The 19,078-nt window shown below is 44.5% G+C and overlaps 1 protein-coding gene across 13 annotated transcripts in view; it reads right to left on the reverse strand.

Annotated features, from left to right (window-relative positions):
* The window catches only part of MAP4K4 (mitogen-activated protein kinase kinase kinase kinase 4), a 163,585-nt gene that overhangs the window by 68,611 nt on the left and 75,896 nt on the right, over nucleotides 1-19,078 (reverse strand). For all 13 annotated transcript variants that reach the window (XM_071808215.1, XM_071808209.1, XM_065829518.2 and 10 more), the window contains exon 3: nucleotides 18,002-18,058. In XM_071808215.1, the coding sequence (XP_071664316.1) occupies nucleotides 18,002-18,058 (57 nt within the window). The remainder of the gene's footprint in view (nucleotides 1-18,001; nucleotides 18,059-19,078) is intronic.

The raw sequence follows: 19,078 nt of genomic DNA on the forward strand, positions 1-19,078 counted from the left end.
AAAAACTCCTTCTAAGCAAGGACTAGTGTGAGATCATGATCTGACTTATTCAACACAAGGTTTCTTTTGTGAAGCAGCCAAAAAATGTAAATTACCCAGGAATAAAAGGAATAATTCGATCTGTACATGTGTCTTACAAACACGATTGAATGACACAGTGCGAGTGCACAAGTCCTTACAAGTTTTAATTTCAGGTAATCTTTGCCTAAAGGTTAAACACTCCAGCTCCACGGATCCAATATTCGTCACTGCTCAACCTGTTGGTGATCTGCAACCTTCTGCCTTGCCTTATGCAAAGAAAGGACTGCAAATGCAAAATGCCAGGCGTGGACTGGGAGGACTCAGGAGGTTCAAAGGCTTGTTCCTTTCACCACACGAGGAGCAGAAGGGATGGTAGAGAAAGCTACGACACCAGCCCGCCATTGTGTGTTCAAGAAACAGGCTGAATATGTTACCATCCATGCAGACTGTGGGTGGCTGGGGTGAGAAGAAGGGAGAAGACCTGATCAAGCCCTACATGCTTATCAAATTCCATTTTCAATTTCAAAAATACCCCAGAAAATATCTTCAGTTTCTTTCACCGACATTGCAAGCAAACACCACTTTGAAAGCAGGCAGAAGGACGTTTGTTCCTCCTCCCTTTGCCACCATCTCCTCCGCCTTCTCTTTCTTCTCCCTCTGGTTTGGTGAGAACTGCTCCTCCCAGCAGCGACAGAACAGAGGATTACCATCAGGTCGGTAGCCGTGAGACACGCAGCCCTACACACACCCGCAGAAACACCCTGTCCAAGCTCCTTCTGCAAAGGGCAAACCCAGGCCCACGACTGATGCCAGACCAGAGCTGGGGTTTCTGCTCCTCCACACTCTTCTGCAGCATTCCAGAAACCTACAACCCAACAGCTGCTTGGCAGTGAAAATGCATGACCCAAGCTCAGCTACTCTGTAGGAATGAGCAGAAAAGAAATTATTAGAAATATATGGGCCAAGAGCAGCTTCACTGGAGCAAAGATCCCTCTTCAACTTGTTCACATAAGAACAAGATCCATGCTTATAACCCTAAGGGTTTTCAGAGCAGGAAGGAATATAGATATTGTATTTTACCTCTAAAATACACTTGTGCTCAGAAATACAGCTCTTTTTTAAAAAGGAAATCCATTACAAAGTGATTTACAACTGACTGACAAGATGATGATGATGATTCTGTAATTATCAGGTCCAATCACTCAAATTACAATTTACCAGTAGACACACAAACTACTTGATTCACAGCTAACATTTTATTCAGCAGAGGCTAGGTCCTTCCTAAAACAAGAGAGGAGACAGACAACCTTTGTCAGTAACAGATAAATGTGGCTGCTGACGAGAGAAATTCAGGGACGTCTGCAAGGGGCAAATTTCCCTTCAGTGCTTGTGCCAAACCTTCCAGAGGACAAACGAGAACCAGGGCTGCGACCAAAAGCCTTCCTTTGTATTCAGACAGGAACAGCTGTTCGACAGGTACAAAGGTATGGTCACGTCTGGGCACGTGTGATAAGCAAGTTCTTTATATAATCAGTTGCTGAGGTTTTGATTTTCTTCGGTAGATTAATGCTGACTTATGCACAGCATTTAAAATCACCCTGCACTGCCAAAGCTCTATAAAGGCTGTGCACTTTAGTGTACAAGTAAGTGCATTTGGCGGTACGCCACTATGTACAAAATCATTTTCGTGCAGCTGCCAGCAGAAGGGAACTATATTCTTAGACCAGATGTTTTTGTTGTCAACACTGCCAAGCACGCCTGGAAACCTCACAGCTGAGTGGTGCTGCAGGAGTGAATTAACAATGAGCAGAGCCACAAGATGCTCGTGTCCATCGATCAAACAGGGCACCACAGCCCTCCCTCTCCCTTCCTCCCCCTCTCTGAGCAAGGAAGTTGCTGATAGCCAGCTAATTATTTACCTACCTGAGAAGAAAAGACCTTCTGCCTCCATCCGGATAAATAAAAGCAAAAAATACTTTGCCAAAAGTATTACACCGCAGCTGCATTTATCCTTAGTTGGGCAGGTGACAAAGAGACCGCAATTAACAGCCAAGAAAATAAGAGCTGAGAAAATATAAATGGTCCTGGCACTCCAGTACAGCTTTAGTTTTGCTGCTGGGCTGTGAACAGGCTCACATTTATTAAACGGCATTTCACCTCAAAAATCAGAGCTGCTACAGCATCTCAGCTCTCCGGTTTAAAACCAAACAGCTCAGATCCCAGCACAAGTCTGCCAGGTCTTGAGCTGAAACCCTGAGAGCCCTGGCAGGAGCCTGGGGGCAGGAGTCCACTTCCCAACCCCAACAGCGGCTCCCGGGGAGGGTCAGCTGCCCTTCATCCTCCTGCACCTGTGCTGCAAAGCCGGGTTCCCACCCACCCCCAAGCTGTCAGCCTGGTCTCACCTTTCATGACAAAGAGAGGGGACCTGTGGGCCTACAGGGACAGGAATAATAAATCGTTAGACAGCTGCTTAAAACCACACATGTGTATGCACAGCAGGCAGAAAGCAGACCAAACAGGAACAAGCGAGCCAGGCACTGGCACCTGGGTGCTGATAAGAAGAAAATGAGGTTTACTTGGCCCAAAACTCTCCTTTGACTCTCCCTCAATCAACCACAAAGTCTGTAAGAGAAACCTGAGAGGCCAGGCAACCCCTCCCAAAAAGAAAATTCCCTGCAGCTGGCAGGGAAGGGGTGAAAGCCCACTCACCTCCCCATCCAGCCTGAGGCTCTCCCCAGGTTTGTGGTGAGGGGGTCACTTCTTTGTTTATTCCACTCACTGGGCATCATACGTGTTCAGAATGAAAGGTGGCAGAAAGATGACACGTGTGTGTGTCAAAGATGACATGTGTGTGTGTGTGATGAGCTTGCTGGGAGCTGCTTTGGGGTCTATTTTCTCGGACAGGCAGTTCAGACAGCCCACTGCTGTACCGCAAGCCGCTGTTAAAGAGCGACACTCAGCAATTTGTCTGTAAAATAAACAACACGCCTAACGTGTTTTACCAAAATCCTCCTCTACAGGAATAATCTGATCTCCCTCAGAAAGACTATCGTTTGGGTTTCCCAACAGCCACCCCATCTCCTGCGCCAAACGTGGTGGCCCGGGCCTGCCCGGCTGCATCTGCACAGGAGTCACGTTCACCTCTCACGCCTGGAGCAGCGCCTTCCTGAAGGATAAATTAAAATGTTACATGTTTAAAAAAACACCCAAAACATACAGCCAGCCTCTCTTGTCTGGATAAATATTCTCCTTCTTAGGGACTTTTCCCTTAAAACAAAAGTAATGCTATCGCTACAGGGTCTCAGGGGAAGATGATTCATAGGCAGGAAAAGGCCTGTAATGCTGTGCTTGGGGTACTCACCCCAACAGATATTACAACTTTTTACTGTGCTAGCCCTGTAACATGACGAAGTGATGGTCTGAAAAAAAATCTTCAGTTAATCACACTGATTTGAAACCAAATAGCACTTAGGCCAGCCAAAGCCTGTGTGGGGGTGGATGGGGCATTTACATTCAAAGGAGGAAACTCGGATTGTTTGTAGAGCTTCAGAGTTCAGGATATGCTTTAAGGCACTGGATTTGCTCAGAGCGGAGCTGTGTGACAATAAAGCCAAGCACAAAGGGACTGGTTGCAGCAACCCTGCCAGCTCCATCGCTGAGGCAAGGGTCCACTGGTGTGGTTTGGAAACATGACCAAGCAGCATGGAAATGGCAGAAATCCCACACACAGCACATTGGACCTCTCCAATAGCTGGGGAGAGGCAGCAAAGTGAAAGACCATGTGTTGTGGGGAGTCAGCTTCTGCCAGACTACAGGCATCTGAACAAAGCCCGTCATGGCTAGAGGCTCCTCTCCTGTGGTTTCCTGCAGCCCGGTCCTTCCAACGGGCGCATGGAGAAATCCCAAAGCCCAGTCAGAATGGAGAGCCTCATAGAAACTGTTGGTTAAATCGGTTAAGCTTGTCTTTGCCGGTTTACTAACAAATGACGCTCTGATATGAAAAGCTTTCAGTTGTGCTCTGGCTGGCATGAATTAAAAAGCAAGGGGCTGGTCGGTACAAAATAGGAAAAGGAAGAACAGGGAGGCTATTATAAAGACAGCAAAACATAAGTTTAAAAAAAAAAAGTTCTAAGGTTGTGGTGGGGTTTTGGGGGGAGGGGGTTGGTATGGCTTTGTTTTGTTTTGGTTTTTAGTTGTTTGTTTTTTGTGGGGTTTTTTTGGTTGGTTTTTTTTTTGACAACTCTCCCCAAATCAGCTCCATCTGTAGTCGCTGAGCATCTGGGGGTTTCTGCCAAAGTGATCAGCAGCAAAGAGCTAGCATTTGTCTTTGAATCGCAGCCATTATGTGCTCCAGCGTTCCCACACCATGGACAGAAATTGGAGGCACTCGCAATTCTCCCTGGGCTAACACCAAGCCACCAATCCAAAGCACAAGGGATGACAGCAGTGCATGTGCACTGCTGCATATAAAGGCAGGACACAGCAGGGGAAAAAAAAAAAAACAGACACTACTGCTTTTCATGACCTCTCAAACTTCCTCACTGAAAGCAGGCTTGGCTGAGGGCAATCCTCCAACTCATTGGCAAACCTCTTCAAAGCCAGACAACCAGCTAAGGTTGCCTTTCATACAATACAGTCCTTATTCCCTTGCGCCTTTGGTTCGTGAGGTGACGCTTTGCCCTGGGAGGCACGGCACATACAGCCATGCCACAGTCACAACCCAGTTTTGGCCGCCCCTCTCCAGCGCCAACGTCGCAGTGCTGGCCTGAAGAGCAGACATGTGCCCCTGCACACCAACAATGTCCATGTCCCATCCTCTTGCCCTCAGGGAACCGCAGGAGACAGCAAAGCCCTAGATTTGCTGTTAACTGCTCACCAGCCCTTCCCTCCTTGAACCTGGAGGGCTACATGAGGCCCTCTTTTACAATTCACCTTGTAAAGATGATTAGAAGGTTAAAAAGGAAAAAAAAATAATTATGATGAAACAAATTCTCTGAATGGCAGATGCAAAAACTGCTGAACACCAGTAAGCTCCTATTAACCATAACTCAAAGGTCTCTCTCTGTTGTGTTGCTGGGCAGCAGGTTTCAGAAGAAACTTCTGCTCTTGACATCATGTGGAAGGCAAGCAGGTTTCTTGCTCTGAGCCCTCTACTGATGATCAAAAGCATAGCGGTTCACACAAGTACTTCCTTTGAATTCAACCATGAGGGAAAAAAAACAGACAAACCCTTGTGCAAGAGATCAGTGCTCATCAGCCATGCTAGGTCAAGATAGCCGTGTCTCAAGAAGCATGTAACAGCTCATGGAGCTATGCTAAGCAGAGTGTTTATAACTGTTTATCCACATTCTAAGTAGCTATTTGTCCTCCAAAGGCTGATGAATATGGGTATTTTGTGAACAATCATGGATTAGACCACTAATCCAAACCAGGCATCAATCCATCATGAATGGTTCTTAAGGCCCAGAAAAAAATTTGGAAAATTCACTAGAATACAGGCTTAATACTATATGTCTCTTTTTTTTTTTTTTCCCTCCAGTCTCAAACACTAAAATCCAATTTTTTAATCTACATCGTGCTTCAAGAACAGGCACAATCTCTGCTGTCCACCGAAGTACAGAGCTCCTGAATACTCTCGAGTTTCCACAACTATATTCATCCCATGCATTATCAAGCTACAGGTAAGATGAGTTGAAGAGACATCAAATTCTTACTAAATTCCAGTCTTCGCTCCTCTCTGAATCCAGCAGTCTCAGCGACGCTAGCGTGTCAGAAGGTCTTTCCTGTGAAACTGTATAACAGTCTGCCCAAAGCCAGTGATTCGTTTTCTTCTGCTTTAGCAACCAGCTGTATGAACTTCACCTACTACAGAACTAGCCATATATTTTTAATATCTCAAGTGGGAAATCATTAGATGCATCATATGCAACAATATTAAAATTAGCACTGTTTCCTACTCTTAAGTCTGCTCTAGCACCTTATATATATATATATATATATATATATATATATATAACACTTCACTGCCAAAGAACCTGCTCTTTTTAGTCATACCTAATATCGGGAGGAAGAAAGAACACTATCCAGTGAACTAGCAATGGTTCCACACAAGCATGCACAGCAAGGGCAAACTGGGCTTTTGTTGTGGACTTCACTTAAAGCAAACAGATGTCTTTCAGAGGTAAATCTACTTTGGCTACCTGGATTAGACCACTAAAGGGTTGTTTTCTTTTGCCATTCACTAACCAAATCACCATTAAACTCAGGATTAACACAGTTCTTTGCCTACAAGTATGGGTCATGGTCCAAAACATGGTTCATTTAGGCCAGCCTCTCCAGGTCACCAGATCAGAGGCAGCTGGCCTCACACATCCTCGGCACAGGTTTTTGACCCCACCATTGGAACTGATCTTGCCACCCAGCGATTCTTTGCTCTGACATTATCCTGAATGCTGGAATCCAGAAACACAATTAATGTTATGGAAATGGTCCAAAGCAGAAAGTGAAGTAATTTCTGAGGCAAGCAAGCAGACTAAAAATAGCCAACTGCACAGTGGAAAGAATCGGAGGGTGGGGGAATCCCTGCAAAAGACCTTTATACTCCATTCTTTATTCCTAAATCTGCAGGTGTGGAGCACTTACAAACAGTCCCTCCAGCAGCTGTCACAGGTGGCCAAGGAAGATGCAGACAGGCTGTTGGAAAGGCATCGAAGCCAATTTTCCTCCTGGAGCAAAGAGATGGCTGAGGGCGTGTGGCTCCCCAGGCGGCTCCATGGCTGTAAGCCTGAGGAAATGCTGCTGATGCTCCTGCAGGCGGGCTCCTGGCCGCAGCCTCTCCATCTCCCTGCCCGGCCCCTTTCACCCAAGCCCCTACCAGCTTTTGCTGGGGCAGAAACAGTAGAAAGCTAATCTGTATTAAAAACAAACAACCAAGCAAAGAAACTTCTTTGCCAGTGGAGCTCTCAAAAGGATGGAACCAGATAGATGCTGGTACACAGGGATCTGGGAAAGTGGGGAGGAGAGGCAGAGTTGCTGCTGCAGCAGCAGCTGGACATCAAATTGGTTTTGCTGTACTGTAAAACCACACCTTGAGGGAGAAGTAAACAGAAAATAGGGAAAACTCATAGACACCTATGTCAGGAGGAAGCACTGGCATCACAACAAGATGACATCTGAACATTTAGAACTAGAAAATGCAACTCTTCCTCCTTTCTCTCCTGCCAGTGGGAGAAATCTTTTCCTGACTTTACATAGGTGTTTGTTTGTTTACATTTGTACACACTGGAAAGAGAATGAGTTCGCATTTACATGCTGATCCATTCATTTTTGCAGGAATGGTACAAACTCTAACAATTTGTGTTGCAAATCAAGACCAGGCAAGGTACATCTCCCAAACTCTTAACCAAAACTGAGGAGCAGTGGCAATTCTGAAATCAGAACCAAGATCACCCTCAACGACTCCAATTTGAGTGGAGACTTGTCTGACGACACAGCCCCCTCTGATCTATAAATCAGTGCAACTCCTTAATTTCATAATTGACTCAAGGCTTTACATTCAAGCAAATTGCTGCAAAAAGACACAGCAAGAGAAACAAAAAGAAAAATTCAGAGTGAAAAACAGAATCACAGAACGGTTGGGGTTGGAAGGGACCTCTGGAGATCATCTACTCCAACCCACCTGCTAAAGCAGGTACACTTAAAGTAGATTGCACAGGAATGTGTCCAGGCAGGGTTTGAATGTCTCCAGAGAAGGAGACTCCACAGCCTCTGGACAGCCTGTTCCGGTGCTCTGGCATCCTCCAAGTAAAGAAGTTTCTCATCATATATTCAGAGGGAACCTCCTGTGCTTCAGTCTGTGCCTGTTGCCCCTCATCCTATTGCTGGGCACCACTGAAAGGAGTCTGGTCCCATCCTCTTGACATCCACCCTTGAGATATTTATAAATATTGATAAGATCCCCTTCCAGCCTTCTCCAGGCTGAACAGACCCAGCTCTCCCAGTCTCTCTTCATATGAAAGGTGTGGTAGGCCCCTAATCATCTTCGTAGCCTCACTAACTAACTAGTCAGACAATTAACTCATCCATAAAAAACAGTTTGTTTCACAGACTCAAAGAAGGGAAACACCAATAAACACTAGGGAAAAGGCCACCGAATTAAAAATGTGAGAGAGAAATAAAACCCTCCTTAATGGTGCTGCCTTTGCATCACTGTTTCCACAGCAGTGACTCAGGGCTGCCTGGCCGCCCGCAGCCCCGGCCGGGAGGACAGGTTAGCGCAGGGGGAGCCAAGCAACCAGCCGCCGGCACGCCTGCTTTCCCGCTTGCCTGGGGCCTGTTTGCCCAATTACATTTCCATGTGGTAAAGTATTCCATATAAGAAAACGATTCTCAGGGATCACGGACACTCTCCCTTCTTGCTCTCGCATGCAGAGCCAGCGTGCTTTGCCAGGTCCGTAACAGTTATCTGAAGGTCTGTGGGCTGCTGCATTTACACTAGGATTTCCACTTAGTTCTTACGAGCTCCAGAATCAAACACTAAAATTCAGTTCAGGAAGAAGGAGCTGTAGTGGAAAATATCCTCGCTCTGGTGAAACACTGCAGAAACACCTCATATATCAACCAACACGCAGAAAACTCAAAGTTCATTTCTGGAACTGACCCCTCCACTAGGCAGAGAGAGGGGGAGACATTTGTGAAGGCCCCATCATTCTGCAGAACCAGGGGCACAAGAGAGCAGGCTGCTGAACTTGCACCACGCCCTTTGCACCAGTGATGCACTGATTAAGGAAACTACCATTTTACCTGGTGGACATGAGGCAAAACACAACAATGTGCTCTCTACACAGTAGCTGCTTCTGTGACTAACTCACTAACTTGTCACAGATCTCCCTTTCAGATCAAAACATCTGAGAAAGCCTGACATGAAAAAATTCAACACCGATCTTCGCAATTTAATGACAACACCTTTGCAGATTTATTTAGCAGTAGAAAATGTTCTCTGCAAGAGAGGCTACACAAAGCACACTCAGAGGGCTTTAATAACTTTCAAATTAAACCTATACAGAGGACTGTACACAGGCCCCTTGCTGGAAATGACTTGAGGCATTTCTAGGTTCATGAGACAAACAATATCTTCTCCTACACTGATCAACTGAGCTAGTTTATGCAGCATTTTCAAGGTTCTTTTAACACTTAGCTCAGCTTCCCATTGCACACTTAAAGACTGGGCACAGGAGGAGAAGAACACTTTCCTGTAAGGCACAAGGGGAGCATTCATCATGGTTACAAGTCAGCTTAGAGTACAATGAATTTCCAGGTCCTTGCACATTAGCACTTGCTGCCATAATCTCTAGTTTTAGGAGCTGGGCTTTGAGACTGTTTTAGCCAACAACTCCCTACACAATCACTCAAACTGCATTTTGCAAAAGGAGCACTGTTGGGGGACTTAGAGCAAACATTTTCATCTTGTTAAAAGTTGGAGAATAACTTTGCTATTTTATATTTATATATACATACGCACACGTTAAGAAAGAGAAAGGGGGGGAGAGATATCATGTAGGATAATCTCAAATGTACAATACTATTTGTGGACCCATAAACTAAAGAATTAACCAGAGGGAGATTTTAAAATGCTTAAAAGTAGCTTGCCTGTGCTACCCTGCACACATTCCTACAGCTGCAGCACTCACTTGAAAGTCAAGCATCAGAACTTTTTCTTTTAAAAAAAAGTTATCTACCTCCTCCCCCTGATTTACTGCAACACAGTGGCCAGCTGACTGCTAATGGACAGTGGCTAAGATCTGCCTACCATTCCCAAAGCAGAGACTATAAATTTCAGCCGCTCTTCTCTGCACAGCCTGCCAGTTTTCACATAACTTGTCAGGACTTTGTATCTTTGGAATTTCTCTTCCTCATTAAACTTGGCCAAAGTTGGCCAGCAGATCTACAAGGTATTCAGTGGAAAAGAAGGCAGAACACACAAACTACCGCCAAGAAGCCTCATTTCCTTAGGAAGTCAAGATAAAAATATGGAATGTCACAGCAAAAACAGGAGGAGCCCACAGGCAGGTGCGGTTTATGATACTACAATTAAACACAGTCAAGAAAGATTACATTTCAAACAGATATATTCCCTTTAACATAAACAGCAAATTAATTCTCCTGTCTTTGATCCTAATACCCAAGCAAGATTTTAAAGTGCAGCTCTTGAAGTCAGCAGCTCACACTGGATCTGGGATCTCTTGCCTGCCTATTCAGGCAGGAGGACTACACCGCAAACCCGAGTTCTGCCTAGATACTTGCTAAAATGAAAGCACAATGCTCTGGTTTTACTCTGCCCAAACTGGCAAGAGCACACATGCTCTTAACACTGTATTGACAGGGTTGCCTTGTTTTCCTTGACTAGACAATATGTCTGATTCACCGGGGGTAAATTGAGCTGTGCTGTGCGTCTGACAGAAATGACACAAAATGCAGTCCTGTGCTTTATGCTATTATCTGCACACAAAAACATTTCTGTTTCCCATCAGAACTCGAATCTCCTCAGACAGCTCAAACAAACAAGAGCTCAGAGAAGGCAACAGTGAAATGCCTGCATCAAGGCCACGTGCATGAATATTCCCCTTGGCTCGGCAGTAATGCTCCATCACTAGAACTTGTGCAGGCTATTATTGCTCAAATTCATGTCAGTGCAGGTATGACCAGTAGGTTAAATATCATGACTGTGAAAGCATCTGCATGCTGCCCACAATGAGCCTTCACCACTGATAGTGTTAGTGTCCAGATTTCCCTAACACAGGCAGATGCTAGCAGTCAGTCATATGCATATGAAATCATATTGTCATTAGTGACTTCCTCGTCAATGTTAACAGAGCAGGTCTCCAGGAGACTGCAGGTAGCAAGCCCAAGGACTGAAGAAAAATAGGCACAGGATTACAGTTAAATGCATGAGTGTTGCCCACTTGGACAGATGAACAGTGCCCAAAACCGGGAATTCAAGTGCCTGTCCTACTCATTACAATGACAGTAACAGACGTCAGTAGCTCACCTAGATGACTTATCTTTTCCGAGCATGTCAACGCAGTCACACCATCAGACCAAAGGAAAGAATTTTTTAAGGAAAAAGTCCAGACTTGTCCAAAGAGCTTAAGACTTGCAGAGGAATCTTCTTAATATGGACTCTTGTCCTTCCACCAATGGAAGTCTCTGTAGCCTACACAGCCTTCTAGTTTCCATTATGTTCCAGTACTAAACATGTGCTCTCACATACTGACGAGCAGTAACAGATCTCAGTGCCACAGCTGAGGAGTACCTCCTGAGCATCATCTCATGTTACCTGGTTCTCTTACAGCCAGGTAGGCAACATTTTAAAGCTGCCCCCCTAAAAGTTGGAGATTCTTCTGTGCTCCAGGAGACAACAAAGTTCCCTTTATGTGGCCATAAATTCCATTTGTGCAATCTAAACTACCCTACAATTTACTGAGCACATTTTCTGCTACATAGGACAAAAACCTTGCACACGCGACCTGTCATAAGCATACAGATGAGAAGGCAGCAGAGGCAACACAGCTTGCTTTGCACTTTCTTAACATAGTGATCCACGACCAACCTTGAGTGTGAAGCCAGCTCCCGGCCACAGCTGAAAAGCCATGCACCAGCAATACTACTAAATGAGCACCATGAAGCCTTCACAGTAAAAGCTCTTTTTCTGTTGACAGATAATAGATGCTGGTGAGGCAGCAATGATGACCTCAAGGATCTTCATGGCAAAAGGAAAACATCTGTTCCATCCAGCCTTGAAACAGTCAGGTTCCAAAACAAGTGTGTTGAAAATATATAGAGAGGTACACCCACAAGGACAACTGCCTGTAGGCTGGGCATGCAAAAAGTCTTTTACTCAGGTGAAATCTTGTGCAAAGAAACCATAGACTGAAAAAAGCAGATAAAGAAACAAGCATGGACACATTGCAAATTTTTCCCACAACCACACAGTGTAAGTGTGAAGTTGCTCTTTGCTGGGACATAGCAACGCAAAGCCTTGGTACTCAACACCAGCTCTCTCCATACAATCCACATCAAATACCATTTCCCAAGCTGCTTGATAACAGCCATGACTTTCTGCCCTGACCTCAAACCACATGTGGAGCTCTCTCTTCAAACTCCATCTTGCAGCTGCATCAAACCTGACACCCTCCTCAACTCAAATAAGCTTCCAGCCTGACAGTCTTGCTAGCCACCCCAGGACTTGAATGAACAAAGTGAAAGTTTGCCCTTCGTCCAAACTGGTGCCACCACTGTTCCAGGGAAGTTTCTTGGATCACGTCCAAAAATTGCAGATAAGACTCAAGCCAGGTATTAGCTGTATTTGTCTTGGTGGGAGATAAAGCCACTGGTCCTTGCATGACTGTAAGGACAAAGGGGTCTCCAGAATTAAATGTCGCTTTGCACTCTTCGGACTACAAGGTGGCAGGCTGAGCACTGCTTTGCTCTTTTTGACCTCCTCCCAAACCAGATGTTACAGGGACTATGCTGTCCAGCTCTGTTTTTCTCTGAACTGTAATAGAAAGTTCCCAGCAGCTTTCTTTTTTTTTTTTTTTTGACCTAATCCCTGGAAGACAGAGATTAATCAGCTTCAGGAGACACCGGACAGCAGGGCTGTCCACATCGTAAATACCTTTCCTATTTATTTACTCCTTTTCCACAGAACAATTCTTTGTTTTGCCAAGTAACTGTTTAACTAAAGACTTCAAAATTTTGTACAGACTAGTAGTAGGCAATCTGACATTTCAGGGACAAGCAAGCAAGGTGCCAGTACTCCCCATGGGAACAATTTGGATTTTTAGGTCCTTGACCCATCTTCCTCAATTCATATCATAAGGAAGGAGCACAGCAAAGGCTCTTAGTAACTCTATTGGCTTCACGTTTGCTTTGGCTAACTTAGCAGTAAGTACTGCTATGGACTGGTATGTAAGTGATTTATCAGGCAGCTATGCTACGCTAGGTAAAGCAGTGCACTCATGTCTGCAGACTGAAGGGCCACTCCAAATTCAGCTTCTCCAAACTGGCTTGCCCCAGTTCTCTTGCACAGTGCTGTGGGGATCTGCATTTCCCAGTCTGCTACAGTGAGGCATCAGCTTTTTATTTTCCCTTTTGTTTTTTCTTTCCTCCAAACAGATAAAAATCCACACACTGTCTTTGGTTTTTCAAGGAAAAAAAAAAAACCTAAACAAAAAAAAAATCCACCACCTTACACATAAAAGTCAGTGCAAACTTTTCATGGTTATTACTTTTGTTCTTCCCTCATTTTGTCTGCCTGCATGTGTGGCAACACACACATTTATATTTATCTGCAGTCTTTCTGCAGACTGCTTTTGGGATGTCTTATGGACGATGAATAGATCATCCACATGACTGCAGTTTAGAACACCACGTGGGCCATAAGATACAGACTCACAAGAATCAAACTGATTTGCCTATCACAACAGAAAAAAGCTGTCAGCAGAGTCAGGAGGATGGCAGTGAATAATTCGGGTAACCTTTTCTGTTTAGGCAGGGGAGATGTGCCACGTTTCTCTGCAGGCCTGGAGGTTTTGGTTTCGGGCTAATTTTTCTGCAGAGCACATACAGAAAGGGCAAGACAGGCAAGCACTAAAAGCAACCCAGCTTCTTTCATAAATCAGCAGGATACAGTATCCAGTTGTTTACTTAGCATAATTTTACACAGACTAGACTGGACAAGTAATGAAACACTGGGCACAAGAGCTGAGAAATGCTGCTATTAAAAAGGCATGCGGAAAACTTTCCCAAGGGATGCCAAGAGTGTGTGTGGGAAGAGGTAGGAGGAAGAAGCAGCAGCGTCAGGGGTTATAACAAACAGAAAAGCAGCGATTATGTTTTTTCCCTCACAATCAGTTACTAAACCTTTCAAAGAGAAAAGCATCGCTGGAAGGGGAACACAGGAGTGACACTGGAAACAACCGTGCAGCTGCAAAGAAAACCTCCAAAAGAGTTGAGCAGAGTCAAACGGTCTGTTTAGGGTATAATGCAAGTTAGCAGCTCAGATGCAGGCAGATTTGCCAAGTAAGCTTTGCTAAGGTTTTAAATGTTATTTGCTTCACAAGAAAATGGATTCTTCTAACCAAATGGTGACTGCCAAACCTTACAGCATACTTGTATTGCATCTGATAACACCAGTCACAGCTCCCCGGGTGTGCTACAGTGCCACACACACAGCAAGTAGCTCACGGAAACCCAGCAGCATGGGCGGCAAGGGGAAGGGGTCAACGTGGACTGAACACCACCTTCTCCAAAACAGTGCCCCAAAAGGAACAGAGACCCTAAAATAAAAAGATTAAAGATAGACTACAGGAATCTCTCAAATAACGCCTCCCACCACAACATGTGCGCAGCCTGAGATTCATCCTACATATGTACATTTTGGAAAATAATTTTTAAAGCATGTACAGGCTGATAGTTTGCATTGTGCCCCTTTTATGGTCATTGGGCTCATTCCAAAAACTGAATAGCTTTCAGTTGATGAGGACTGGTGGATTTTTGTTTTTATTTGTTCTACACTCCAGTGAAATTTTTTCACACTACATGCACTCTAGCTTTGCCCTCAAAAAGTGAAAATAGGACCTACGTATGCATCATTCTGTAGGAAGACTCACAGATCTTTAGATCCTTTAGTGCTTGGTTTACTGCTGTAGATCTAAAGATCTATAAAGATTCATACAATCTTCTAGATCTTTTCTTAATTTGTTTAGAGAGGAGGAAAGTGGAAGAGACAGGAGAGTTTTATGCACATCAACACCCCCCACAATGTTTCAGGCAGCAGTACTAACTAGTCATAATACATGCAAAGATCAAGCTGATATCTTCAGCCCACCTCCTCTTTTCTCATCCTTACCACCATTCTTTTCAAAATTAAAATCTGTAGAGAAAACCACAAGAAAAGCTGAGAAGGATGAAGAACACTTCCACAGCACCATGTACATTACAGAGCTGTAATGTTCCTTCCAGCATCTCTAGTCGGAGGTTATACTACCTCGTTTTCTTCATGCCAACCAAAACTTTTTCAGGAAAGCCTTCACTCTGTCTTTGACATCCCTCCCGTCTGAGTGATCAAAGCTTTACAGCCCAGAACTGATGTAACCTCACTGATCCTGAGCAACATGTGAATTGCCAAATCAGGGCCTTGAAAACTGAAGATTTGAGGCGTGCCCACAGAGCGTGCCAACACATTAGGCTTTCTAATTTGTTAAGCCTTTGGCAAAGCAAGCACTCGATCAGAGGTATCACAGAAGAAAGGAAGTCTTGTGTCTGGTCTCAACGCAGGTTAGAAAAAACAATCAGATATCCTTCATTGCACTGCTTGTATTTAAGCAGAAAGGCATAACACTGCCAGTAAAATATGCGCAGAGGCACAAATCACCTAGAGCTTCAGTAGCTGCGCATTAAAAAGTTTTCTAGTTTCCACTCAAGCCTCTTTCCCCATGGGCACGGACACTGTTACCATTAGACTACAAGAAAAGCTCCTGTAACTGTAGCTTGCAAAGCAGGTGGAAAAAGTAAATTTGAGGCGCTTCTTTTGGGGCAGTACTGAAGGTGGCAGTCACTGCCCCCCCGTCGCCATGTTCTCTCCTCCCACCACCCCATAAGCTGTGTTGAGCTAGAACCAGGACGGTGCTGCACAATCCACCAGGAAAAAGGAGGTGTTCATGAAATCACCCCTTGAGGAACTGGAGCCATTGAGGCAACATCAATTTGAGCTACCTTCTCACCCACAGCCATCGGCATCTCTTTTGCAGTCTCATTCCATCTTCTTCCCAGCGATGGCACAACAGTTTGTAATGCCATGTGCTAAACTAGATCAATGCACCAATCCAGGTTATAAATAACTGGTGGAAAGAGCAGAGTGAGGGTATTTTTAATCAGGAACTGGAGTCTGTTCACTGATTCAGGTCACCATAGCTCTGGGGCAGCTGTGCTGGCAACAAGTGCTGGGAAACAGGCAAGGAACCAGCACAGCCACATCTGCCACTGAGAAAATGGTACATGCAATGGTATCACCCACGCCTGGTGTTAGCAACAGCATCACCCACGCCTCGTGCTAAAAAGTGGATCTGACTTAGCACGACTTGGAAGAATTCACACCACTTTTTTAGCCTCTGCAGGCTTATTACTTTGAAGCAAAAACACATGAGCTCCGCTAGTAGGAAAACACTTTTAAGTTGCATGGGGCTAATGTCTCCAAACTCCTCCCTCTGACTACCCTTCATCCCCTAAAAAAAGCATGAACTTGTGAGATAAAAGGTAGTGCCAATATACAACTAGCTTTTCAAAACCAGCCAAAAAATACAGAAATTTTCAAAACATAGGCCATCTCTCACAACATGAGCTCAGCCACATTACGGACAGCATTCTTCAATTGTTTTCCTTTTGCTCTGCAACCTCTCCACTACAACTGTTTGTGATTAATATATGCTATTAAAAACAGAGGGAGCGTGCAGTACAGCCAGTCTTAATGTTATGGAAGAAGCCTTCATTCTGCACAGTCCAGCAAACTGCCCTGTGTAAAGCTGCTGCACAAATGGAGACGTTGCTGTGCAAAGAACATTCACTGTACATCAACGCATCTTCATTCTTTTCTGGTTTGTCTGCTTGTTAACTGCAGCAAAAGGGCACTGCCTCCTCATGAAGGCAGCTTTTGAAAATCTCCAGCTGAAAACCGATTTTTATCAGGCCATCTTACAAAGTAAGAATGTCCAGCTCTTGGCAAACACAACAGCTTACGTTAGAGAGCAGAAGTCACACTGCTCATCGATCACAAGGAGATCCAGCGATATGACTGAAGCCCTATCAGTGAAACCAACCCTGCCGCCTTCTTTTCCTCCCTCCTGCCTGTTTACTGATTACACTCCAGCCACTAACCCAGGAGCTTGTGTCCAAGGCCATTTTCACTTGTTGGCGCCTATATACACACTAAAATAGAAAATATTTTGCAGCAACACCCTTGTAGGAGTTTTGCTTAATATAACTAGCTCAAAGACACCCTGCTCTTTACATTGCACACGCATAAACATGTTTTTTGAGGAGTTCAGAAAAGCAGGATGCTTGGTTTGAAGAGGTACGACCTCTCTTCAGAAGTCTGATACCTGTCCAGCATTGCAGATATCACCAAGGAGGATCTCATTCGATTTTAAATCTGAAGTTGTTGTGTTAATTTGCAGATGTAACTCTATAAAACACAAATGGAACCAATAGGGAAAAACTCATGTTTTTCCTAATCTGTTTTGAAGATTTAATTTATACTGATTGCTTTTTTAACAGCATAAACTGCAAGACATCTAAGGATTTAAATATGGGCATATATTTTTTATTTCTTTGGCTGGGTTAATTTCCCATCTTTCCCATCTAAAGCTCCACAGTAAATCCCCCTGGGTCAGTTACAACTACTACTTTACACTGCTGAATTCTGCCAGCAATCTGCTCATCGTTCCTGCAGATGTTTCTGCTTCCAGGCTTCTGGGAACTTTATTGGACCTGTTTCCTTTGAATAAACCTACACCCTTTTTAGGCTGCAAATGCACCAGGAAAACTACTGTCCTGTACATCAAGCAGCCTCCTCACCTGCTTTTTCAGTAAAAGCAAGATGCTACATTTAATAGAAAAATGTGGAAAGCAGGGAAACTGACTTTTTCCCCTTGTCTGAGAAACTTCTGAAAAGGGAATGCTACGTGTTTTCGTATGTCCTGGGACCAGCCAAAGCAATCTGTGAAGGGCAGAGGCCCCTGCACGCAAGCGTACAGAAATCTTGCAAAGGGCAAATGGGCTCGAGAGGTCAGGTCCTGCAAACAGAAAGCAAACAATGACGTGCAAGGACCTGCCCTTCAACATAAACATGAGGTAAGCCATGTGCCATCTCTCATTATTAAATTTTATCCTTATTGCTAATGAAGAAGAATGTTCCTCTACTCACCTCAGTAACATCCATGACTTTGATGGCTGCCAGCTGACCCGTTTTGACATGACGACCCTGAAGAAGAGAGAGAACTGTCAGCACCAGCATCTCACCCATCCCTTCAGCACACACAGAGTAAAACACTGGGACAAGAGCTCCAGCCACTGGGTTTTCCCCAACTGGACTGGGCCCTTCTGATAGATGCTTCACATGAATAACCAACAAATACTCTAGATGGCTACCAAAAAAAAAAAAAAAAAATAAAAAAAAAAAAAATATATATATATATACACACACATATATATATCTTTGAAATATTCTTATACAAGTCTTAGAAACCATTTCTTTTTCTCAGCATTTAAAGGATGATTATCAAGATTAAGCACAGACAGACTACATTCACAGATTCCCTTCTGTTTACTTTAGCAAGGCTCAGAGTCAGTACTGACAGTTTATTAACCTGATAGAAGATTTAAACTCCATGTATTGCATATTTTATTTCTATGTACCAGTGCCTGGTACCTGGGTGATATTTCACTGGGTAAACGCAAGCATGCTTAGGGGATTGCAAAAGGACATTTCTCTTTATTTTGGTCTTGGCTAGCAAAAAAAAAAAGTGAAGTTTCTTCAAGTAATACACCATACCCACAACAGCTCTCTTTGCCTGTCTCACGATAGCTAGACAAGAACAAGACGTTGTCTTCCTTCAGCTCTGCCACCATAAGGGTACGGTTTCTCAGTACAGCTGGAGCTGAATTAATAGATCCCAGTTCCTGCGGCAGGGAGCTCCAACCCTTCCTTCCCCTGCCTCCCTCCAGCCTCCTGGCACACACTTCTCCCAGAAGCACTCAGCTCCTTCTGGCACTCATCAGATCATATGATAAAGCTGATTGAGATCACCAAAATGGCAGAAAGTTAAACACAGAAAAAGAAAACTGTGGGGTGGGGTGGGGGCTTGGAGCTCGGGAAATTAAACTGGTTTGCTCTGCAGTTGGAGCTGAGGCAGAGCTGTCAGGAGGGGGTCGGCCCAGCTGGGCCCCTCCAGCCCTGCTGGGCTGGAACTCGCCTCAGCACACTGCTGACAAAAATCCTCCA

This window comes from Patagioenas fasciata, chromosome 1, assembly GCF_037038585.1.
Source record: "Patagioenas fasciata isolate bPatFas1 chromosome 1, bPatFas1.hap1, whole genome shotgun sequence".
Taxonomy (NCBI): domain Eukaryota; kingdom Metazoa; phylum Chordata; class Aves; order Columbiformes; family Columbidae; genus Patagioenas; species Patagioenas fasciata.